This window comes from Trichosurus vulpecula, chromosome 7, assembly GCF_011100635.1.
Source record: "Trichosurus vulpecula isolate mTriVul1 chromosome 7, mTriVul1.pri, whole genome shotgun sequence".
Lineage (NCBI taxonomy): Eukaryota > Metazoa > Chordata > Mammalia > Diprotodontia > Phalangeridae > Trichosurus > Trichosurus vulpecula.
In genome coordinates, this window is record NC_050579.1 from 155972008 (window position 1) to 155998906 (window position 26899).

The window sequence follows — 26899 nt, forward strand, 5'->3', positions numbered from 1 at the left end:
GCTTTGGAGGTCTAGTCCCAGTTTGTCAGGTAGTTGCCCTGTATTGCTTAATAAATTAATATTCTCAGAAGATTCTTCAGCCATTTCATCTTTCACCTGCTAAAGGTTAGAACTGAGTGAGCACTCTGTTGCCTTGTTATGGCTTTACTTCACCCTGAATCTATGACCTCGAACTAGGTACTATGAGACAGAGTTGCCAGCTGGCACCTGTTTCTTGCTCTTAGTGCCAGTTCAAGGATCCCCCTAGGTATTTTACTCTCCATTCCTGCCCCTGCTCCTGGCTAGCCCCTCTCCCCATCTTGGTGTCCTCAGACCACTTTGTCTATCTTCCTAAGTTGCCTTGGTCAGGAAAAATGACTCACTATGACATTTTCTTGGTTTTCTGGTCAGAATTAGGTCTAGCAAGTTTTCTAGGTTGTTGTGGAGTAGGTGTGCTTAGTGAGTTAGGCAAAAATGCTTCCTTTCACTCCACCATTTTAACTTAACCCTCCACCCTTAAATTCATACTTGGGGATTTTAGAGTTTGTGTTGATGTCCTCCTTAATACCCTTGTCTCCCTTCTCCTTTCTCAGTCACCAGGCCTTTATTAAGATCTTACTATGTGCAAGGTACTGTAATGAGGTTTAGGGATACAAAACCCCACATTCCTTCCCTGTAAGGAGTATGCATTCTAATTGGGCAAAATTAGATGTTTAAATAACATACAAAGTATGTACATAATATATACAGACTAGAAAGGTTATCTGAAAGGGGAAAGCATTAGGGGGAATAGGGAAAGCTTTCTTTAGAGTGGCATTTGAGCAGAGGCTTGAAGGAAGCCAGAGTTCCAAGTGGTCTAGTGTTGTGGGCTCACATATAAGAAGATTGCAAAGGTAGGAAGGAGCTGGGTTATGGAGATATTTAAATGCCAAAGGACTTTGTATTTGATCCTGGAAGCAGCGAGAAACTACTGGAACTCATTGGACAGAAGGTGACATGTTTAGGCCTTCAATTTTGTAAATCCTTTTGGAAACTGAGTGGGGAATGGATTGGTGTGGGGAGGAACTTGAGGCAGGGAGATCATTTAGAAGGCTTTTACACTGCCACACAGGAGTGATGATGAAGGCCTATACTAGAGGATTGGCTGTATGAGTGGAGAGAACCCAGATCATTAGCTCTTTACTGGATTCATTCTCTTCTCATCACTATTGGGTATTTACCCAACAGTTAGCTGATAAGTGTAACTATACCCTTATCTCTGCCTTTGAATTCCTTTCTCTTTCATCTTTGTGCTGATGTATTGCCAAACTTCAGCTCTTGTTTACTGCACCATTTGCTTTCCTCTATGTTGCTGAACACTGCTGAAAGATGTTTCACAACTGGTATTGACTGGATTAGCTTCAACTTGATGTTATCTAATATTAACCAGACCCCTGATACTACATAGGAATGTTTTATTTTTTCCTCATTTAGTCTCCAACGTGTTCCTCGCAACAGCTATATTGAATCTTCACCTCCCTCTCAATAGAGGATCTCCCTTATTTCTTGAGAAAATTGACACAATTTTTTTGTGAGCTTCATTTTCTTTACAACTCTACACCTCAGAACCCCTGTGTGTCAGTTCTTATTTACTCCTCCTTTACTACTCCTTTGTCTCTCAAAAAAACGTAGTTGTTCTGCATGCCAAGTCTGACCTATCTATTTAAATCTTAGATCAAATATCCTCTGGGAGATTGCCTTTTTGCTTATTCCCTTTCTTTCATCTTCCCTTACCCTACTTTCTATACTGCCTACAAATTTGACTACCTCTTACCTATCCTTTAAAAACCTTCTGGCTTTGTCATTTTTTTGAATTATTGTACTATAGCTCTTCTACTTACATTATTGTGGTCATTTATACTTTTAAAAAAGTTTATTTAGTATTTTATTTTTCCCCAGTTACATGTAAATTTATACTTCTGTTAAAACAAATGTCTGTACTCATTGCCCTACTTTTCCTCTTGCAATATGGTTTCTGACTCTACCACTCTACTCTCCAAGGTCTCCTGACTTTGATACTAACTAAAATCTGAGCTCCTCTTCCCTCCTCCCTTCCTCTTCCATTACTGTTCTTTGGGGAGGAAGTCATCTCACAATCCTTAACCTTTTTCTCTGTCCTTATTCTTCTTGAGTTCTCTGACACTCTGTACCTCCTCCTGGATTTTTTCATCCTTTGGCTTTTGTGACATTACCTTCTTCATCTCATAATAAGTGATAGCAATAACAATAATAATTGACATTTATATCCATTATTGATCCTCGCAAACTCACGAGTTAAAAATACTACAGTTGTTATTATCTTCATTTTATAAATGAGGAAACTGAAACTCAGCGAGGTTATGTGACTTGCCCATGGTTACCTATGTGGAAAACGTTGGCGTTGAAGGCTTAAATTCAGTCTCTATCCTCACTCCAGGTCTGGTGCTCCATGTGCCTGTCTCCCTCCATACCTTTTGCCTCCTACAAATCTGAGGTTTTCTTCTTAGATTCCTTTATTGTATAATCATTTATCTTCTGACCATTAAATATGGATATGACTCAAGGTTTTGTCCTGGTCTCTCTTTTTATGTTTTTCCTTGGTGATCATATTAGATATGCTAGATCAGGTTATTACTATGTTAATTACTTTCATGTCTGTGTATCTAATCCTTTATCTCTTGATCTCCAATTCTATTTTGTCAGCTTTTAATTTAACATTTCTACCTGGATATTCCTTTGGCATCTGAAATACCAAAAAAAAAAATGTTCAAAATGGAACTGTCTCACCCCTGAATCTCCCTCTTGTTCAACTTTCCCAGACTCTAATGATGAAATAGCTATTCTAGTCTCCCATGTTGGCAGCCTTTGTTATTCTTGACTCTTCCATTTCTCTCATCCCATGACGTATACTGTTAGTTGTTAAATCTCATCCTTAGCAACATCAGAGTGTCATTAAGTTGTAGTGTACAAGTGAAGTGTAAAGTGTTAAGAAGATTGGAAAGGCAAGGGTTCACGTTGTGAAGGCTTTTAAAAGTCAAACAGAAGATTTTATGTTTGATCTTGAAAGTAATTGAGAACATTGGAGTTCTTTGAATAAAGGAGTGAATCAAATGATCAAACTTGTGCTTTAGGAATATCACTTTGGAAACTGAGTGCAGGATGGTATGGAGTAGGGAGAGTCTTAAAATGGGGAAACCAACTATAAGGTAAATGTGGTAATCCTGCCCTGAGATGATGATGGTCTGTAGTAGGATCTGACTGTGTGAATGGGGAGATATGAGAGGTGAGAAGACAGAAATGACAAAACTTTGGAACAAATTGTATGAGAGGCATAAATGCTAATTGAATAGTTGAGTATGTTACTGAGATTATGGATTTAGGTGACTGGGAGGATGGTGGTGTCCTCAGCAGCAATGGAGAAACTTGGAAATAGTGAGGATTTTTCAAGAAAAATAGTGACTTCTGCTTTTGGATGTGTTGAGTTTGTGATGCCTGTGGGACATCAACTTAGAGCTGTATAAGAGGCAGTTGGTGATTCTAGACTAGAACTCAGGAGGGAGATTAAGGCTAAATAGATAAGGATCATTCAGCAGTTGATATTTGAGTCAAAGGGCATATGTATCCTTTCTTGTGTCATTTTTAATTGTTTTCCAGAAATATTTCAGCCAAATTAGTCTATTTCCTGGAACTCAGAATTCCACCTCTAGATTCTGTACTTTCATACAATCAATAAACATTTATTAAGCGCCTACTATGACAGTCCTCCAGGTTCTCATAATCTAGTGAGGGATACAGCTAACAAGCACATGTATACCACAAACTATGTGCAGGATAAATAAGAAATTATTAACAGAGGGAAGACACTAGAATTAAGAGGAGTTTGCCTGACATATACCCCCTTCTCATTGAAATCCTTATTTTCCTTCAGTCCAGATGCTACCTTTTATAAAAAGCTTTTTTAAATTTTTAAATTTAAATTTTTTAAATTATTCTCCCATCCTAACAACAAGTTGTTAGTATTTTCTTCCTTATAGCATTTACTCGTTTGTGTATTTGTTTTCTAGTCAACAGAATGTAAGCTTCTTGAAGGCAGGGGCTATTTTGTTTTTGTCTGTGGCTACCTGGTCCTACCTTTGTATGGTGCTGAGAAGCTTGTGCTCTTTGCCATTACTTGAGCTGGGAAACATCAGTGTCAGCTAGAGGTCCTTTCGGGAACCTGGTTTGGAGGTCTTTTTGCCTAGGAACTTGGTATTATGTGTGGAGGTTGTATGTAGTCGATGCATAAAAAATGCTTCGTGAATTGAAATGAGAAAAACCTATGCCAGATCAGATATTTTCTCATTATGTTTTTAGGAGTTACAATCAGTCATGAAGGTTATGCTTGAGGATCTTATGCAGTATAACTGATTAAATAATAGCCTAGTGTGATTTTTCTAAAGGGTATAAAAATAGAATTCAGTGTTGGTGACATTATTTCTGTGAGGATACTAATTATTTAGGGAATTGGACATTGTTTTTTCCCCCCAATGTTTTTCTTCAACATCCTTGAAATAAAAATGACATATAAAAATATCACCATACTTACTGTTTTTATGAACAAATTAGTATTATTTTCTCTTTATATGTACTTTGCTGGATATAATAGTGTATGAAAAGCTGAAGTACTATGAGCTGTTTTTCATAATCCTAATTGATTTCTGTCTTTTACTTATTAGCATAAAATAATGATTGAGTGGCATAGTATTCTTTTAGTATTATACTCATAGTAGCTTTGGAAATATTTTAGGATTTGTTAACTAAAGCATTACAGGATTTTTTTTTTACCTCATATAGCAGATATTGTCAGTTGAAGTTTAGTAGATTTATTTCTATTGATAGATGATTGGTTTTTTTTTTTTTGTGCTAACTGAAAGCATTTTTATGCATTATTATGCAGAGGAGACAAAGTTTTCCAACTGAATTGAAACAAGCTTTTGGCCTCAGTGATGCTATCCTTTTTCTCTGAGGGTAGGAAGCCTGTGTCCTCTTGGCCTGTCCTCCTCAAGGGTCTCTGATTCTTCTTTACCCATCATCAGCAGTGGGTAGCACTTATTAGCCCGTGTGTGTGTGTGTGTGTGTGTGTGTGTGTGTGTGTGCGCGCGCATGTGTGCATGCACATGCCATTTGTCTGTGTATGCATGTGTGCCACCTGCTAGAAGTTTACGGTATTACTGAAATGACATGATATGCCCCCAAATTATTTTCATTTTGTATTGTTTGTATATAAATGTATAATTATAAGGCCACTATTCTGAAATTTAATTTTAAAGATAACTTGAGCATTCTATTTTAAGCTCTTTCCCAATCACATCTCAATCATACCTTATTTAATATTGAACATTTCCTCATTCAAAGAAACTTACAAATTATTTTGAGGATAGATCTATTTATTTTGTTTTAAAATGTTGCATTTTATACTTTGAAAATTAATGGAGTCTTCCTTTGTTTTCTTTGCTCAGAAAAGGAAATTTCTGAAAATGGTCCAATAAAGCATAGATATTAAATTTATCTGCCCATATGCATGAGTGGAGGCAGCTTGATGCCTCAGTGGATAGAGCACCTGGCCTGAACTCAGGGAGACCTGAGTTCAAATGCAGCCTCAGGCACTTAACTAGCTGTGTGACCCTGGGCAAATCCGTTAACCTCTGTTTACCTTGATCTACTGGAGAAGAAAATAGCAAACCATTGCAGTATCTTTACCAAGACTGTATGGTCCATAGTGTCCGGTAGAGTGGGAGATGGCTGAATGACTGGACAACAACATCATTTGCATGGGTAGATGGTTGAAAAAGCATTTATTTAGTCCTTATTTTGTCTTAGGCTTGGTGCTTAGCACTGGAGAAACAAATATAAAAAGAAAGCTAATTTATGCCCTCAAGAAGCTTTACATTTTAAAAGCAGAAGACTAGGCAAAGGAATGGTGTCCTGTAGAGGTGTTTTGGACTGGGAAGTCACAGAAGTATTCAGTAGATCCAATCAATTGACTTTTTCAGAAATGATAATGTTGGTTTTATTATTTTCCTCCTAAGCTTGAGGTGGAAAGCAGGGGAGAGAGTCCTGTGGAAAAGATTTTTTTTAGGGTTGTGTCATGGCACGATGTTGACCAGAGGACAGCAGTCCCTTGGTCTGGGTGAACTAAATTTGAAGAACTCTACAATCTCAGTTGAGGGTCCCAAGGACAAAAAAAGTATATTCTCCATATTTATTAAGCATGAATTATTTCTCCCCCCTCCAAAAAAAATACGGCTTATTATTTCTTATTCCGAACTTAATAAAAAGCAAATAAGCATTTCCATATACAAAACAGAACAGAAAAAAGAGGCTTGTGTATGAAACAGTATGACTTGCTTTAGTTTTTAAATATACAATAAATTCAATATGTTTCTTTCAAAGGTAACTTGCTTGTCTTTATTTCCTTCCAACCTTCTTTTCTGGGCATTAAAAAAAAAGTCAGTGACCCTCTTTTCCTTTTTTAAGCAACCTGTTTGCTAATTCCACTTTTCTCCACCTTTCCCCATAATTTTTTTAAAAAGAAAAAGAAAAAAACCCTGCTAACAATATCTAAATGCAGTTATATAGTCAAGGAAAAAAATTCTCACATCGGTCACATATGAAAATGTATGTCTTATTCTGCACCTTGGGTCTTTCTGTCAGTAAATGGCTAGCATCCTTAATCACCAGTTCTCTGAAACTTTGATCAGAGTTCTTAAACCTTTGAAAGTTATTTTTCATTACAGTTTTTTTTGTTATTGTTGTAGAAATTGTTTTCTGGTTCTGGTTACTTTACTCTGCATAAGTTCTTACAATGTTCCTAGATTTTTCTGAAACCGTCCTTTTCACTATTTCTTCTGTTGGAATATTTTATTATATTTATCTACCACAATTTATTGAGCCATTTCCTAATTTATAGGCACCCATCTAATTTCCATTTTATTGTTACAACACTTTCTTTAGTTCCTTTGGGGAGGATAAGCAGACAGTTAGGATTCCTGAGTGATTGTTTACGGGAGAGCCTTAGCAGGGAGGAAGGTTATGGAATGACTTAGTTCCTTGCTGTAATACTGTGTTATAATTGCCTTGTTGCTACATTGAGGTGGGCTTACTGGTTTTGGAATATAGTTAATTACTGCTATATCAAATTGGAGGTATTGGTCCTTGGATTTGATCTTCTGGAGTCTAAATAAATGTTATACTTCCTCTGCCTTCTATCTAGAGAGTTTCTCATACTTTTTGATTCCAAACCACACAGGCATATTCATGGTCATCCTCGAGGTCATAAACCTTGCCTTACTGATACACCTGATCACTATACTTTGTGGTGTTAATGTGATTAAAGATCTTCCCCAACCATTTAATAGGCCTCAGTTGGAGCTAGTTAAGGGAACCTTGATTAAGGCAGGCTTGTTTGTGGGAATGCCTGTATCAGCAAGGCAATAATCACAATATAGATGATAATTGTCAAAATACCTATGTGGTTCTGTATAGCAAAATATACAAGAAGGTAGAAGAAGTAAACCATTTATTCAGACACCAGAGGATCAGATCCCATAACCAGTACACCCAATCCATCACAGCAGAGAACCACTTCATCCCAAAACCTTCTGCCTGCTGCTGGGGCCTTCCTACTAACAAGCAAACTTACAGCACAGCACACCTCTGCTCTTTCCTTCACCTCTGTCATAACTGCTCTTTCAGCATTTCCTGTGACGCAACTTCCTTTTCCTCTCAGGAAGCTACTTCTACACATGACTTAGGCTTCCTGTGATGTAAGCAGGTCACATGGCCTATTAGTGGGTTGGAAAGATCTTCAAATCTAAATTGTTATTACAAAGGCCACACCCTTTGCTAAGTAGGTGCTAAACTCCAGGCCCACACTCTTTTGCTGATTAGAGGTGAAGCCCTCAGGCCCTGAGAAGAGTATATATACCCTGAGAGTAACCATTAAGCTTAGAGTAGAGACAGCTTCGAAGAAGACAGAACTGTGAGAGAAGGGAGAACTTTGAGAGATGGAGAACAGTAAAAAAAAAAAGTCTCACTGTAATTACCAATACAGAGGATTGTATGAAATTCATAAGCATTAGTCAGAATCCTTTGGTGCAGCAAGTTTTGAGGCATTATCATCTGCAAGGAAGTGGCAACACTTCCATTAGTCTGTTAGCTTTAGCAGGAGAGGGATGTAATAGAAAATATCTTGCTGATTCTATATGGCCCAGTGGTAGACCCTGGTTTTCACTTAGAAGATTGTATGAGTAAGTTAAAGGAGGAGGTAATGAAGACTGCTATTAAGATGGGAAATGCAGATGCATACTATGATACTCCCTTAGGAGTCTCTCATAGAAATTTAATAGTTAAGAAAGCTCCTCTTGCTTATAAACAACTAATTCTGACCCTGCTAATTGGGATAGTAGGGCACCCTTTTTCGGAGGTGCTAGATAAGATTTCACAGTTAAGTGACTTAGGAGATGGGGGAAAAGATAAATTTCCTTGAGAAGAGTGAATAGCCAGCAGATTCAACCTCAGAATAGAGTAAGAAGAAAAGAAATGTTTACTGCTTTATTGAGAGCAGGGGTAGATTTTGGAATGATAGATGGTATTCCAACTAATGAACTGTACAGAATGTGCTGAGTTAAAGGGCTTAATGGTAGACAGGGTAGAGAAGTGAGAACTGCCCCTACAGGTCCTGGACCCTTGTATCCAAGTTTTTCACACCTTCAGGGAGACCCTGATTAAAGATAGTATACCTCTAGGTAGAATGATGGCCCTAAATCTGCAAATACATTAGATTTCATACATTATACTGTGAATAAGGCTATGATAGTGGGTTCATGGACTCCAGGAGCATGACTAATGCCAATAAATGCCACAACAATGCTGCTTGCGGCTGTTGTGGAGGTGTGAGGCCAATAACAGCACACAGGAGGACTGCTAGCACAGATTCTTTGATCTGCTTTTCTGCGGAAAGCAACTTTAAGGGGTTTATAATCTCACTTTAATTAAACTTACATATATCATTCACTTAGTTCAGGGGAAAAAGTCAGCACCCTGAACTTCAGAGAAAATTATATATAAATGTATAAATTACAAGCAGAAATTATATAAATAGAGCAAATAATACAAATCAGCAAATAGGGTTTCTGTCAGTCAATAGCAATACATACATAGCTACCAGAGAGAGAGAGAGAGAGAAGCACCAACATCTGGGTTTTCAAAGCCAGGGTCTCCTTAATGGCTACCCAGAGTCTTGTCTGGCCAAATCACAGGAACACTATTCCAATGAGTAAGCCCCAAAGCAAAATGCTAACCCCAGAGCATATATACTGTTTCCAATCATGGACTTTTCGATTCAATCAAAGGCTCTTGATTCAAACAAAGGCAAGACGCAATCAAAGGCATTTGATTGCCTTAGTGCTGAGAAACACTCCAAAAGAAAAAATAGCCAAAGGTCACACTTTGTTTGCCATTATATACCTCTATTAATGCAGCCTTAAGCTGCATTCCTTGTTTTGTCTGCCATGTCATACTGTTTGTTGAGTTATACTGAGCCTATAGTTCACTAAAACCTCTGGTATTTTCCATGGAAGTGTTACCTCCCCCATCTTGTATTTGTATAATTGATTTTTTTTGAGAAAGCAAATATGCCTTATTTTAACTTTTAAAAATTTAAGTAAGGGTAATTCTTTCATATGGAAAAAATGAATACAATAGGAACTGAAATGGAAGGAAGGCATAAGAGAATTGCCATTGCTGGCCTGATGATCCTGTGATTCTAATTTTCCATCAAAATTAAAATAATTTCCAAAAAATAACACATAAAAACATTGCACATTGTACTTTTATCCATTGTCCTTTCAAAAATCTGCTTTATGTGAAAGATAGAAAGGAAGTTGAAAAACAAAGGTAGCTAAACAAAATCTATTGTACTGGTTGCAAGCTTAAAAGGTTTAAGGAATATAGTATCTCCATTATAAATAGTGAATATCATCCATACAGCTTAAATAGAAGATTTCCACTAACAGATACTCCACATGCTAATGTGAGTCAGTAAGTCAATGAACATTTTATTAAATACCTAGTATATGCCAGGTACTGTGCTTAGTGCTGGGGATACAAAGAAAGGCAAAAGATGGTCCCTGCCCTTCAGATTTAATGGGGGAGATAACATGCAAATAAATATGTACAAATTAATTGTATACAGGATAAGTAGAAAATAATCAGCAGAGGGATCACACTAGATTCAAAAGAGCTTTTCGTAGAAGGTCAGATTTTAGTTGGGATTGTAAGCCAAATCTACCATTTGTAGGGCCACCATACTAAGATGGAAAGCGAATTTAGGAAAAATGATGAACCATAGCCACATACATTGGCAGCAGTAGTGGAGACCTGTGTCTAGATGATCATCAGTTTAATTTTTTTTTTCTGAATCATTAGGAGTCATTCTGTTCTCAAACTCCTTGTGTCATACCATTGAGTTGGGAGGAATTTTTTTTTTTTATTTCCCATCTGTTGAAGACTGTACCAGAAGAAAACTTCACTGCCTGGTACAGCTAGTGGTGAGGTAGATAAAAGCCTGGGCCTAGAATCAGGAAGACCCAAGTTCCAGCCCTTCGGCATACAGTTACTAGCAGTGTGACCCTGGACAAGCCACTTAACCTCTGTTTTGCCTCACTTTCCTCAAGTGTAAAGTGGGGATAATAAATAATACCTACCTCTTTCAGGGTTTTTGTGAGGATCAAATGAGAAAATATTTGTAAAGTGATTAGTACAGTGCCTGATATGTAATAGGTTCTATATAAATTATTTTTGAGCTCAAATATATTGTTTACATTTACCCCTTGAAATTTTGTCATCTTTTATTTGGCTCACTGTTTTAGCCTGTCAAGGCTAACTGGAAGAGTCCATAGAAGTCCTCTCTCTAGTCCAGCACTTTAATTTTAAAGAAAAAAAATTTGAGACTCAAAACTACATGTGAGGTAGGTGGCAGAATTGATACTTTGCAGTTTTCTAATTTCAGATCCCTAGTGTTTTTACCACTATACCATACTATATGCTAAATTTGTAGTTTAATGTATTTAGCTGTCCTTTTCTGTTCTGTCATTGAGAAGTTTTATAAATATGTTCTCAGTCCTTGCACATGTCTGACAAAAATATGCACCTGAGCAAGGGCGAATGTCTTTCAACTAGTTCTAAATTTACTGAACTCTGCTTTCATCCAGCCCACAGCTATCTTTTCTCCAAGCATGATATGAGAGAACTTTGAAATACCTTGCTAAAATCCAGATATGTTCTTTTTTGTGAAATTCTCTACCTACTGTCTAGGATATAGTCCAGTAAGAAGTACAGGCTATTGATTGGATAGGATAGCCTTCAAGCAGGTACCTTCAAATAAATTTAGGTGTCCTTGGGAAAGACTGAGAAACATGAACGTTTTATTGCATGTTCTTCTTTAGACTTCTATTAGGGATCATGTCACTGCATGAATATCTGTCCCAGGAACTTTTACTACAGGTATGGGCCATGCAGAATTTACAGTGTGTTTAACTTGGAAATGATGAAAGCTCATTTACACTTGTGTGCTATAATGTTGAACAAATGTGTATGAGATAGGAAATGTCAAATTCCACAAAAGTGTTAAATGTTGAAATGTAATTTTGCCAAGCGGTAGGGGGAAGTATTAAATGTGATATTCTGTCATAGGCTATACTGTTTAATTCATAGTAGAGCTAGAAATAAAGGGGGGAGCCTGTTAAGAGTACCATCTATACTTTCAGAACTTGTTAAGAACCTCACTATCTCTTATGGACTATTACAATGGCTTTATTATTGGTCTCATTGCTTCTCATCTCCTCCATCCATCCTCCACATAATATGTGTCTAAGTCTGTTGTCTTAACATGTTAGTCCTTTGCTGAAAAATTTCCAGTGGTTCCCTACTGTCTTTTAAGATAAAATACAAACTCATTATCATATTCAAAGACTTCTACAACCTGGCTCCCAATCAACAAGTTAGTCACATCTACTTATTAAGTACCTACTGTGTGCCAGGCCTTATGCTAAGCATTGGGGTACAAAGAAAGGTAAAAAATAGTCCTTCTCAGGGAGCTCACAGTCTAACGGGGGAGACAACATGCAAACAAGTATGTTCAACCAAATATATGCTGGATAAATTGCAAATAATCTTAAAGGGAAGGTGCTAAGATTGAGGAGGACTAGGAAGGGATTTTTGGAGAAGGTAAGGCTTGAGCTAAGATTCAGAGGAAGCCAAGATGTGTAGATGAGAAGGAAGATAGTTCAGGGCATGGGGGGTTAGCTAGCCAGCGAGAACATTTAGAGTCTGGAAATTTAGTGTTTTGTGTGAGGAATAGCAAGGGACTCTGTCATTGGATGGAAGAGTATTTTTCAATACTCAGTTCATATTATTCCTTTTATGCATTCTCAGTTTTAGCCAAACTGGCAGTTTCTGGAGCTCAAGATACTGTTTCCTGTCTCCCTGTCTTGGTACACTCAAAAACATGCCTGGAAAAGACTCTTTCCTCACCTCTACATTTTATAATCTCTAGCTTCCTACAAGGCTCACATCAGATAAAATCTTGCACAGAAAGCCTGTCCTGCTTCCTGCAGTTGTTAGTTCCCTCTTTGTCTTGAAATTACCTCATCTTTACTTCTCTGTGAGTGTTTTATCCCCCTAGTAAGTACCTTGAGGGAAAGGATTGTTTTTATTTTTGCTTAATTGCAGTCCCTGATACAGTGTCTAATACACGGGTACTTTCTAAATATTTGTTAAATTGAAGGAAATTTGTTACATGTATGTACATGTAACTTGTCTTGTATGCGGCACAGGAATTTTTATTTTATTGTTCAGTTGTTTCAGTTGTGTTCGACTCTTTGTGACCTTATTTAGGGTTTTCTTGGCAAAAATACTGGAGTGGTTTGCCATTTCCTTCTCCCACTCATTTTGCAGGTGAGGAAACTGAGGCAAATAGGGTTAAGTGACTTATCCAGGGTCACACAGATAGTAACTAAGGCCAGATTTAAACTCAAGTCTTTCTGACTCGAGGTCCAGTGCTCTGTCTACTGTCCTTATTATTTATTTTATTACTACTGCTTAAGTCTTTTCAAATAAATCAACCTCAAAAATAATTTCTCATTTCCATATACAAAGTAGTTATCGAAGCATTAGTTCCTTTGGTGTGTTTCCCAGTTTCTTGCTTTTGTGTTCCAACTGTTCAAAGTAGCTCTCTTTCTTTTCTAATTGAGTGATATTTTTGAGGGGTCTGAATCATTTGTGTAGTATCAGAGTTGGCTATGTACCTCAATACAAAAATATGTTTCGTAAAGCACTAGAAGGCAATAATTTATTAAAGGAATAGTAACTGGTTTTTCCAATATTGGGAACTAGATAGCTAATTGTTTTTGTGTGACCCAGGAATCAGGCGGCATGTAAGCCACATTTTTTTGTACCTATTATCTCCTTTTTTCTTTCTTCTTTTACATTCATGTTAATTACAGTACACATTATAGAGTATAGATTAGAACTCAACTTGACAGAAAAACAGGTCAGACTTGAAAGTGTACATATTATTCTGGAAGCTGTGTATTTGGGGAATGTGGCAGAGCTCCCAGTAGATGAATGTGACTAACCTCAAATCTCTGGCACCTATATACATGCAATTTGGCCAGGCAAATTGATTCATTTTAGAAAGATTTTATACCAGGGAGTATTATTATGTGAGCTAAGATAAAGCTGAATGTTGCTTCATAATGGAAAGTGTTTTATAATAACGTTTTGTTGTTCAGGTGAATTTAAAATACCTCACCAAATAGAAATACTTGTTGAATCTTTCAAAGATCAGCATGTTTTCATCCCTTATAATAACCAGAAGAATTATCTTGTTTTGGTGTTGAGCACCAATTAAAATGTTTAGAAGATTTCATACTTGTAATTATTTTAGTTATACCATGTAGGAACTTTTTGGCTATCCGATTTCCTAATTGAGGTTTTTTAGTCCTATGGTAGCTTTCCTTTAGATAGAAACAACTGAATTTTCCAGAAATACTGCATATAGCAACAAAAGATTGTTTGAAACCTCTCTACTGAAAACAATAGATCTGTAAATTGAATTTGTCTAATCATATTTTACCAATATTATCATGGAACAGTCAGTTCAGTTTCCAGCTACTTCTAGCTTTTTCTTACTGATGTTTTGTTACTTAACCTAGAGTAGCTGCTTGTCCCAGAAAATTCTGATTATATTTCCTCCATTCTAGATGCAGCTTTTGCTATCCTAAATGGGATAATGTGTAGATTTTTATTTTATTTTATATTACTGAGAAGCATGGAGAGACTGGTTTATTTAGAGAGTAAGAAAAATGGGGAAAAATGATAGTTAATGGTAGTACCTCAAAAAAGGCAAATGAGAACAACACTGTTGACTCATACTTTCTCATTTTAGTAAAATGTTTGAAAATATATCTTTGAAATGTATACTTGAAAAAAAAATATGTTAACAGAACAGATGATCTCGTACAAGTGTTACTCCCTAGAAGGTGACATCTTTATAATCATAGTTGTATAACTGGAGCAATAGGTGGAAGTTGGAAAGGGGCAAATTTTGGCTTGATGTAAGAATAATCTTACTAACAGTGAGAGCTCTTCAGAATCGAAATGAGATGCCTTAGTGCATGCGTGTTTACATTTGTCCACAAAGATATGTTCAGCGCTTACATGGAGGTAATTTTAGGCAAGGTCTAAATGGAAGAGGCATTTCCTATGGATAGTAAGGGTATATTTCCAGCAAGGTTCATGGCTATTCAAAAGACATCATTGGTACAATCAATGGAGGAGGTAGAGTCAAGGTGGTAACATGAAAGTCAACATTTTGCCCAGCTCGCTGAGCACATGTCCCCTGGTACAACCTAGAAAATGGGATAGACCTAATTCTTAGATTTTGAAAGCCAAGAAAAAATCACAGTGAGTCATTTTCCTAGTCTAGGACAGTTTATAGATAGAAGTTTTTGAATAGGGGCTGACCAAAAGTGAAGCATAAGAGCATTGGAGGCAGCAGCTGCAGTGGTGGTGAGGAACATTCTAGCATCCAGGGATGGTAAGGATGCTGAGACTCAACAGCAGAGTTAGAAACACCAGATACTAGGGCAGAAAGACATCTCAGGGGACCCCTAAACTGGTAATGAGAGCAAGAAGAGGTACCCACTGGCAAGTCTTTTGCACATTATCCAGTGATGGTTCCAGGGTAGAGGGGACGAGTCATGAGCGAGAGAGGCTGTGTTTGAAGCAAGGAATAAGTTCCAGAACCAGAGCTGTGTGACTGAGACCAGGGTGGGAGTAGAGTGAAGGGAAGAGGGGTGGACTCATTTCTAGCCTTTAGCTGCCCCCTATCCCCCAACCTGCCACAGAATAACCAGGGCAGGAAACCCAGACTAAAGGGGAAGCCAGCAGTTCAGTTGCTCTGAACATACTGAACTTTCCAGTGGGTTAATTGTGACTGAGTCCAGCAGCAGTCTGCTGAAACTCAACTACACACAAACCAACAGACCAAAACTTGGATCAGGGACTTCCAGAGCTTAGACCAGTGAACACACTTCTCTTGAGATCACACCACCTTTGAACCACCAAAACCTTTCAGGCCCCTAGGCTGAGCTGTGAAAACAGAAGGGCATAAAAAGATAGAAGCTCAGGCCAGACATTTTCCCTGGAAATGAGCAGAGCCCAAAAAAACATAAAGTCCTTCTTCATTGAGTTCAGAACTTGACTCACAGTTTTTCTCCCCTCTTCAGTTCTAGCTTCATGCTAAAGCACTTCACTGTGCGTATTAACGCTCCCTCAAGCACACTAACTACTTACTTTCTCAACCTACTCACCTTTCAGGGGCTACTCCTCTACCCACCTTAACCACGCACAAAGATACCCCTGATCTTTTCATTATCTACAAATGTATGACCTCCACGTTCAGGAATTCCCAGATCCCCTTATCCATTCATAGTCTTGGCAAAATCCTACTCTTTGTCCACACCATGACCTTCAGTCCCTTGACCCCTCAGTTCTCTCCCAGGACATCTCTCCTGCACTACCTACTCTTTCCTCTTTTCTGCTTTTGACTCTGTGTGAACCACTTCACCTTTACTTTTTCCTCCTGTCTTGAATCCCTGGCTCCTTTATCATACCAAGAGTTATGCCAACCAGACGTTAGCCTTTGATGACTCTCACCTTTTGTAGCCTTCACTCCTTAACGTGTGCAGCTGAATGAAAGTGGAGGAGATCAAGCAGCTTTTCTGACTGGATCCACTACAAATGTATGTTACACAACCTCAACTGGTCTCTCTCTGCTACTATACCTCCCTTATCCACTTACTATCCTGTTCTCCACATTGACTCTTCCAAGCCTTTTTTCATTGTTCCTTAAACCTCCCATGGCTTCCCCTCCCCCAACTTTCTCAGCTGAGATTTTTACAGAAAAAAAATTGAGGCCATTTGCCTCAAGCTTCCTCTTCCACCTAAAATTCCATGTTCTACAGGGTTTCCTCCCCATCTGTCTGACACCCCTCCCCAACTCTCTTAGTTCTAGCCTTCCCTCTGTTAGCTATTTGCTTTTTATTCTGGATATAGCTTGTTTTGTATATATTTGTTACACTGGCTTTTCATTACCTCCAGGGTCAAACATAAAATCCACTGTTTGTCATTTAAAGCCCTTCGCAAAACCTACCTGCCTTCCCAGAGTTCTTATACTCGACTCCTGTTTTTGATCTAGCTACATTGCCTACTTGACACATGACTTCTAACATGATGCATTTTCTGACTCCATATCTTAGCACTAGTTGTCTTTCATGCCTGGCACTCTCTCCCTCTTCATCTTTGCTTCATGGCTTCCTTTAAGACTCATCTCAAATCCCACCTTGTGCAGGAAACTGAAGAGCCTTTCCTTCTCCCCCCAATAGTCCTTTCTCCCTAACTTTATTTTCCATTTACACTGTATATATCATATTTATACATAGTTATTTGCGCATCCCATTCCATTTGGATATGATGTCCTTGGGGTGAGTGACCATGTTTTTGCCTTTCTTTGTGGGCCCAGTGCTTATCACAGTATCAGTAACATAATAAACAGTTAATACTTGTTAACTGACTTAGCAACTATTTGCATATATGCAGAGGAATGAGGAAGAGTGAAGAATCAAGAATGACTTTAACTCTCAATTTCTAACCTGAGTGACTGGAAAAATGGTGGTTCCCTAGAAAGAAATAGGGACAGGGCTAGAAAGAAGGGCGATTTTAGGAAAAAAGATATACCAACTTCTGTATTTGCCACGTCAAGTTTGAGGTGAGGGAGAAATATCCCACAAACTATTGGTGGTATGGGGACAGAACTTCAGAAGAGAGACCATAGTTAGAGAAAATAGTTAAATGCGTGAGAGCTCATGAGATCATTGAGAGTATATATAGAGAAGAAAGTCCAGGGCAGAGTTAATAATGTAGTTGTACAGACAAAATATAGAAGAAAAGCTAAATAATTATACAGCTAAAAAATTCCACAGGAGATGTCACAAGGAAGTTTATAATTGCATTAAGTAATTATTATTTTACATAGCATTACATACCAAGAAAAAGCACTTTCTAATATAATCTTATTTCATTCTCAAAAGAACCTTGTGATATACATTTAGGTAGGTGTTCTTAACATCACTTCATAGATAGTAAGGCTCACAGAAACTACGACTTGGAGTGTGTGGCTCAGGACAAAGTTGTTAGCAGCCAGATCTAGGACCTAGGTTTCTTGATTTCCTGAAAGCTTCTTTCTCCTATATCATAGAATGTCTTGCCATAACTTCCTAAGCCTCTTATTTTTCTTAACATCAACACAGTTAATCCTCCTTACCCGGCTAATGCCACCTAAAAGACTTGCTGGGAACTGAGGTCATATATCCACTTTGGGTCCTGAGGTCTGTGTCTTTTCTGGGGAATTTAGTTGTGGGAAGAAGAGTGACTAGCAGATACTTAGTAATCATGCTACATGTTAAAATGAAATAAAACTTAGGACTAGATTTGGCCTGCAGCCCAGAAAGTCCCCATTTCTGTTTAAATATATAATACACCATAACTGAATTTGCAGTACTCTATAAGGGATTTTTAAAATAGTCAATTAAGTGCTGCTTGTTTGTTCAGCTCTTCTTGCAAGATTGAATTCCAAGGGGAACTTCTTCTCATTTCACTTTGCCTCTATTCATCTGTACGTCCCACTTTCTTCCAACTTTTCTATAGCATACCTAGGATTTGATGCCATATACATTACTCTTTTTGAGATATGTAACAGACTCACTCCTATCCATGATGTCATCCATATGGACACTTATACTTGTTTTATCTGAGGGAATGGATTTTTTTTTTTAAAACACTTCGGGGGAATGGTAACGTCCTTTTGATTAGGTAGTGTGTTTTCTTTTTCCCAGGTCTTATCTTTATTTCATGGATGGTCTTGCTTTTTATATTTGTTTTCCCAGAACTTAGTATAATGCTTAGCACAAAGCAAGGATTTAATAGATGATTTTGTATGCATTTTCTCATTTATTTATTAATTAATAACACATTTAATAATGTGATGGGGATTTTTTCTCTATATCATCTCTGATCTGCTGCTTTTTCCAACTTTCACCCATTGTTCCAAATTTTGAACCAAGCAGACAAAGTTTAATTCATTTCACACATGGAATTCCTTCAGACATTTGAAGACAGCTCTTATAGTCTCTTCAGGTCTGTTCTCCTTCAGAATAAATATGTCTAGTTCTTCAATAGACCTCATATGACATCATCATCATCACCACCATCATCAGTCCTGGCATTTATGTAACACTTTCACTTTTGCAAAATGCTTTATGTAAGTTGTCTCATTTTATCCTCATGACAACCTTGTATGAAATAGGTCCTATTATTATCCCCTTTTACACTTGAGAAAAGTGAGGGTGAGGTTAAGGGACTTGCCTGGGGGTCACACAACCAGCAAAGGTATGAAGCAGAATTTGAACTCTGGTCTTACTGTCTTCAGGTCTGTCTTTCTGTCTAATGCACCACCTAGTTGCCTTGCTGACATGATCTCAAGGCCTTTTTCATCTGGTTGCCTTCTTCTGGATACTCTGTAGCATATTGGTGCCCTTCCTAAAATGGTGGTATCTAGACCCAAATACAGTGTTCTAGTTGTCATCTGATCAGGGGAGAGAATTGTGACACCTTAATTCCCATGCCCTGGACACTATACTGCTATGAATTTTGTCTAGGATTATATTACCATTTTTGGCTACAATGTCATGCTATTTATAAGGATGATGTGTGGAACTATAGGGAAGTGGATTGACACACCTTTTCCAGTTGCAGTAGCAAGTATTGTTTGGATTTTAGGTCTAGAAATAGAGGGGAGAAGGACTGAGGCTTAGAGGGAACATGTAAGGCAGCTGGCAAGGGAGTGACCCGTATCTAGGCCAGCTCCAGCCATGTGAGTCAGTGACCAGTAAGGACAGGGGGGCTCAGGGTGAGACTTTCCAGAACTGAAAGAATAAAGACCTCTAGGACATGATCTCTAATCCTGGTGGAAAGGTGGCTGGAGAGATAAGGTCTTTTTCTACATAAACTTCTGTCTAGTCACTTCTCCCCAACCTTATTCTTGTATAATTGATTTTTTGCACCTGAGTGGAGGGCTTTGTATTTTCTCTATTCAATGTCATCTTTTAGATTCAGTCCATCTTTTCTAACCTTTCAGAATAACATCTGTCATTCATGTAGTGCTTTAAAGTTCACAAAGCCCTTTACTTATGTTATCTCATTTGATCCTTACAACAGTCTTGGGAGGTAGGTGTTTTATTGACCTCATTTTACAGATGAGGAAACTGAGACTGAGGGAGGTTAAGTACTTTGCCTGAGGTTACAAAGGTAGGAAGTGACTAAGGCAGAATTTGAACTCGGGTATTGCTCATTCCAAATCCAGTGTTCTATCTACTACACCAAAGATCTTTTTGGATTTCACTTACACTATTTATCTTAATAGCAGTCATTCAAAGCTTTGTATAATTCATATATGTGATAACTGTGCCATCTGTCTTCATTTCATTGTGCTAAAATGATATAATTGCCTTCCCTAGAGGGATAGCATAACAAGGTGGATAAAATTCAGATTTGGATTCAGGAAGACCTTGTTTCCTACCTTTCTAATACTTAGTAGCCTTGGATGACTGTGAGCAAAACCCCTAACAGCTTTCTGCCTAATTTTCCTGTAAAACAGGGATAATAAAACCTCTAGGACCTTTCTCACAGGATTGTTAATGAGGCTTGTCTAAGAATGGATATAAAATGCTTTATAGATCTTAAAGAGTTGTATAAATGTTGACAATGTTAATTGAAGTTTGGGACAAGTACCTTACGTAATTGTATATATGCATTTTAAATTCTATGACAAGAAATGTATAGAATAGAAAAGAAGGTAAAATGTGGCCTGTGGTTAGCAGAATTGAAGTTATTAGCTCTCAGTGACTTATGGGGCTGCCTACCCCAAGATTGTGAATACTTTCCTCAGCAGAATGGATGGGTGTGAACATTTGGTTCTAATGACTGTAAAGACCCTTGAAGCAGGTGCTTTGGAGCTCTTAGAACTTGGTCAGACATCCAAGATGCCAAGGTCATCCATTGTATCCTGGACCATCATCAGTTGTCTTGACTCTTGTCTTGCCACTGAACTTTGACTCTGGAATAGAGAGTAAGGCTGATGACTTCATGTAACTCTGCCTCACTTAAATCCAATTCATATACAAGTCAAGATATCACCCGTGATATCATTGGTCCTCTTCAAAAATGAAGGACAAACAACAATTTTTTCTTCTGTAAGACCTTACTTCTGTTTAAGATGTAGAATGGGTGTAATTTGTATCAATGGAGGAGGCATTCATGCTGATGTGATAATGGATACTTAAGCTATTAGATGAAATAAATTGTATTCCACAGTAGGCTTATGTTGAACAGGAAAAGATGACGTTCTTTTTTTTCCTGAATATATCAAATGAGCATCTGATGAAACAAATTGGAAAAACTGCCTTCAGCAAAAAGCTTTTTGAAATTGTGGTCACAAGCAAAGACGAAAGGGCAGACTATGTACTCTTACTCATTGTGGGAAAGGCTACAGGTTCCAGTAACGTTTCTTTTTGGTGTGACACATGTTAGCGGTAGTAGGTTTTTGAGTTCTTCATGTAAAATCTCTAGAAACTTTTGCTTTTACCATCTCCCATTATTCCCTCTCTCATAATATTAGATGTCCTCATTAAAGGAGAGTTCTTAAAAGCCTAACTGTGGAAGATTTAACTAGTCTATGTGAGGTGACAGAGCACTGGGCCTGGAATCAGGGATTGTGCACGAGAGAGAGTAAGAGAAAGGAGGAGGAGAGGTAGAAAAGAGGGGAACAGAATATCCAGATATTTTGGAAAAAAGCTGACTAATGAACATTCATGCTTTTTAATAAGCTAAAATAATTTTTGTGAATTCAAGTTATAGAATGAGAGTATCTCTGCCATTTGACTGAACGTGAAATAAATGGATTATCTTTTTTTCCTGGCTGATAGCTTGTCATTAAATATAATGTTAAGAAATGATTCTTTCCCCTTGGTCAGTGCAGAGAGTCATCTGTTACCACTTTCTTTTCAGCTTTTACGGGAATTGAAGCACCCTAATGTGATCGCGTTACAAAAGGTGTTCCTTTCTCACAGTGATAGAAAGGTTTGGCTGCTATTTGATTATGCCGAACATGATTTGTGGGTAAGTTCAGAATTCTTGGTCATATTTAGGCTTTTTCCCCAATAGGATTATTTTATTTGTGCATGTGGTAGAGATAGGCTAATACATAGAATCAGAAGTCCAGTCTACATGTTTATTGTTAAGTGTTAAAATTTTATGTATGTATCTTACACATACACACACAGAGACACAGACACACACACACACACACACACACACACACACACACACACACACACATATATATATATATATTTGCATGTAATATTGATTGTATTTATTTTAAAACTTAGATATTTTGTTCCTGTAGCACTGTACTGTGTCTTAAGAAATGGAGTTAACTTGTTTTTAAATATTTGATAGTTAATAAGCTTACTGATAAAAAACTGAAATTCATGTTTATTTTGTGGTACATGCTGTAGTTTGGATTTAACTAGTGTTCTGCATTTGATCTTGAGCAAATTACTTAACTTCTTAATTGCCCTCAGGCAACTATCTTAAGACGCAAAGTTGTGAGGATGTGGTAACTTACTTTGATGGAGAAAATTTCCTCATCTGGAATTTCTTTATACTGATCACAGGGCCAATCTTTGTCCATATTCACATATAGTTCACTTTCCAAGTTAAAGTTTAGCAAATATCACATCTTGGCATTTTATTTACAAGTTGTTTCTCTTTATAGAAATTTCTTTATAGAAAGGAGTTTGATATGTTAATGACAGTATACAGAAACCAAAAGTTCTACTTCTTGTCCCAAGTGTATCTTAGCTTTTTCAAGTACTCTAGAATATTGAATGTTTTTTAAAAAAAAGGTGACAGGTGGAGATAATAAACATAGAAATATTGAGGTCTGGTGACAAGTCAGTCAGGAAGCATTTAATAAGTCCTATCATGTTTCAGGCCCTGTACTAAGCACTTGAGATACAAAGAAAGGCAAAAATAGTTCCAGCACTTAAGGATCTAATAGTCTATTGTTAAGTCTGATGACAAGACTGAATTATAATATAAATGATGTAATACAAGTTTTTTGTTATCTATGTTTTATGAATCTATACTACATTTTAAAGTTTTATTGATGTTATTTGTTTTTATTTCACATTTCATTTGAAAATAAACCCATTCAACTTCCCCATCCTTAGCAAGGTTTCTGAGACTTGCAAATTTCACATTACTTATGGTAGATATTTGTGTGGGTTTTGTCTAAATCTATAGAATAAACAATAATTTTCTAATATTATCAATTAAATGAATGTTTTCTGCTATTACAATAAAGCACTAGGACTTTCTATAAGCAATATGTTTTACCTCTTCTGGTCCTGTATGTGCACGTCTCAACTGGGATTGACTTTCATAACTGCTTGACTCTCAGTGACTGACTATAATATTAGCCCCAGGGGTGAATGATTAATTATGTGGCAAAAGAATGTAAATTATGATATGCTAAAGGCTATTGGTTATGCAGTATTTATTTTATTATAAGGAGTATTTTTGCTATCATTGTTAATTGACACTACAAAAGCAGGATTTTGTTTTTGTTAACTGGGAGTTTTCGTTTCTATAGTAACAGAGTAGAGAGAAGCTTGATTTTCTCTGTCAGGGAAAAATGCGTGTCATCAAAACTATCTCATTTTAAAGGTATAGACTATGAATGGAAGCAACCTGTATTTGGACCATTACTATGTATCTTACCTCATAGCTGAAAATGGTGCTTTGGATTGGTCCAAATATATAATATATAATATATAATAAAATGTAAACTCTTCCTGGATTGAATGATTTTTGGGGTATCTCTTCTAGTTTAAATTCTTTCTTAATAGCCATAGTAAGATTTATCAGCTTTTGTTACTGTTTTAATAGAAATCCTTAATAGCCTATGTTTATTCACAATACACATGGAATTTTAATTTGTCTTAATAATTGAATTGCTTTTCATTATTGGTCTTGAGTGATCAGGAATTTAGAAACTGAGGAATTATAACCTTTTTCTGATATATATATATATATATATATATATATGTGTGTGTGTATATATATATATATATATACATATATATATATACACATATAAACATACATACATATATATGTATGGGGGGGGTGTTGTGTGGAAATTTTTGTTCTGCCAAGTTTGTACACAATTAAAGCAACTTTTACAAAATTTCTAGCACATCATTAAGTTTCACCGGGCCTCAAAAGCAAATAAAAAACCAATGCAGTTACCAAGATCGATGGTTAAATCACTGCTTTACCAGATTCTTGATGGAATCCATTACCTCCATGCAAACTGGGTGCTTCACAGAGACTTGGTAAGTATTGTTCATTTTGTCAGATCAGTTATTATATTAAATGATTCAGTTACATGTTTTTAAAAGTACATATTGATCACTGCTGTTCTTCCTGTTATTGTTGCTCATTATTAGTAAAAACTTAAAAAGGAAAACAGAGTTCTCATTGTTTCTGTCCTCAAGATCTGAACTGAAACAATTGCACTGTATCCGGTAAAAGGAATTCAGATTGCATTATGAACAAACAGTGATTGACCACATGGTGTATATAGTTTTGTTAAGAAAAGGTAACCAGAATTTAAATGTATTCTTTTATGTGAAAGAGCTTTTGTTCATTGGGAAGTATTGATAATTGTGCCCCACATTAAGTTAAATAACATACATAAAATGCTTTGCAAAATTTGAAGCACGGTATAAATACTAGCTTTAACTATTATTATTGTTGCTGCTGCTACATTTGGCATGTGGAAATTCTGTAATGTAATCGTTTACTATATTGTCTGGGGTTTTTTGCTCATACACTTCTTCCTCTCTAACAAACTATGTACCCTCTTCATTCGCAGCCTTTTCTTTGGATTTCCTATACCTTAGTTAATTTTGTTAAATTGGTAGGTTGGTTTGTAGGCACATATGCTTATAGCTATAATTTAATGTGATTTTTAAATATCGCTTTCTTCTCGTTTTGCCCAAGGCTGTTGAAGGAAGTCTTCTTTCAAATCATTCTTTTGGCTTTTGGAAGGTACTATGAATATGATTTTACTATATTTCGTGTATGTACATCAGTAGCCAAATGTGCTGAAACTTTTTCAGTTGATGAGTAAATGTTTATTATCAAAAGTAATGAATGAGATGGAGAGTACCCATGTACTCTGGTATGGAAAGATCCTTGTTAATCAATTCATGCTTTTCTCTATTTGTGCTCGTTTCTCATTCCTCAGTTTATCAAGATCAGGATTAGACAGTCGTTCAATAATTTCAACATTTATTAAGTTCCTGTCATATCCAAGTCACTTTACTAGATTCTGTGGGAAAGGGGGGACAATGGTCCTGACTTTAAGGAGCTTATATTCTTTTGGGATTTGGAATATTGGTATAGGAGAGAACGTACTAGGCACACAGATAAATACATACAAATTAATCTGAGAAGTAATCCTTTCCAAAACTGTGGCACCTTGAGGAAAACAGAGGTGAAGTTGCAAAGAGATTGTATTCTAGGAATGGAGATGACTTGAGCAAATGTGGCAAAAGAGATTTAGTGTTAGGTTCAAGAAACAAGTGGGACTTAATTAAATTGAGCTCAGTACATCCACTACAAATGTTATCTAGTCTCATTTGGACCTCCCTTCAGTAAGGCAGTCTGTTTATAGCTCCCTAATTGATTCTCTTTACCACTTTTTACAGAACATGTTATGGATCTCTTCTAAATAATTTCTTTTTTTAAAAAATTTTTTAAATTTAATATATTTAGTTTTCAGCATTGATTTTCACAAGAGTTTGAATTACAAATTTTCTCCCCATTTCTACCCTCCCCCTTCACTCCAAGATGGCATATATTCTGGTTGCCCTGTTCCGCAGTCAGTCCTCCCATCTGTCACTCCACTCCCCTCCCATCCTCCTTTCCCTTCTTCTCTTGTATGGCAAGATAAATTTCTATGCCCCATTGCCTGTGTATCTTATTTCCTAGTTGCATGAAAAAACTTTGTTGTTGTTGTTGTTGTTTTTGAATGTCTGTTTTTAAAACTTTGAGTTCCAAATTTTCTCCCCTCTTCACTCCCCACCCACCCTCCCTAAGAAGGCAAGCAATTCAGCATAGGCCACATGAGTATCATTGTGTAAAACCCTTCCACAGTACTCATGTTGTGAAAGATTAACTATGTTTTGCTCCTTCCTAACCTATCCCCCTTTATTGAATTTTCTCCCTTGACCCTGTCCATTTTCGAAAATGTTTTTTTTTATTATTACCTCCTCCCCCCGTCTGCCCTCCCTTCTATCATCCCCCCTTTTTTATCTTCTTCCTCCTTCTTTCCTGTGGGGTAAGATACCCAATTGAGTATGTATGGTATTCCCTCCTCAGGTGAGATCTGATGAGAGCAAGATTCACTCATTCCCCCTCACCTGCCTTCTCTTCTCTTCCTACAGAACTGTTTTTTCTTGCCACTTTTATGCGAGATAATTTACCCCATTCTATCTGTCCCTTTCTCCCTCTCTCACTATATTCCTCTCTCATCCCTTAATTTGATTTTATTTCTTTTAGATATCTTCCCTTCATTTTCAATTCACCCTGTGCCCTCTCTCTCTCTCTCTCTCTCCATATATATATATACACACACACACACACACACACACATACATACATATATATGCACATACATACATACACACTCACATATACACACACACACACACACACACACACACACACACACACACACACACTGCATATTCCCTTCAGCTACCCTAATACTGAGGTCTCATGAATCATACACATCATCTTTCCATGTAGGAATGTAAACAAAACAGTTCAGCTTTAGTAAATCCCTTGCAATTTCTTTTTCTTCTTCTTTTTCTTGTTTACCTTTTCATTCTTCTCTTGATTCTTGTGTTTGAAAGTCAGATTTTCTATTCAGCTCTGGTCTTTTCACTGAGAAAGCTTGAAAGTCCTCTATTTTATTGAAAGTCCATATTTTGCCTTGGAGCATGATATTCATTTTGCTGGGTAGGTGATTCTTGGTTTTAATCCTAACTCCGTTGACCTCAGGAATATCGTATTCCAAGCCCTTCGATCCCTTAATGTAGAAGCT

At 37.0% G+C, this 26899-nt stretch overlaps 1 protein-coding gene across 5 annotated transcripts in view; it reads left to right on the forward strand.

Moving 5' to 3' along the window:
• The window catches only part of CDK19 (cyclin dependent kinase 19), a 238178-nt gene that overhangs the window by 118396 nt on the left and 92883 nt on the right, over nt 1-26899 (forward strand). For 4 of the 5 annotated variants that reach the window (XM_036766306.1, XM_036766309.1, XM_036766307.1 and 1 more), the window contains 2 exons: nt 21724-21834; nt 23979-24119. The exons of the other annotated variant lie outside the window; for it this stretch is intronic. In XM_036766306.1, coding sequence (XP_036622201.1) covers nt 21724-21834; nt 23979-24119 — 252 coding nt within the window. The remainder of the gene's footprint in view (nt 1-21723; nt 21835-23978; nt 24120-26899) is intronic. 5 annotated transcript variants of the gene reach the window in all.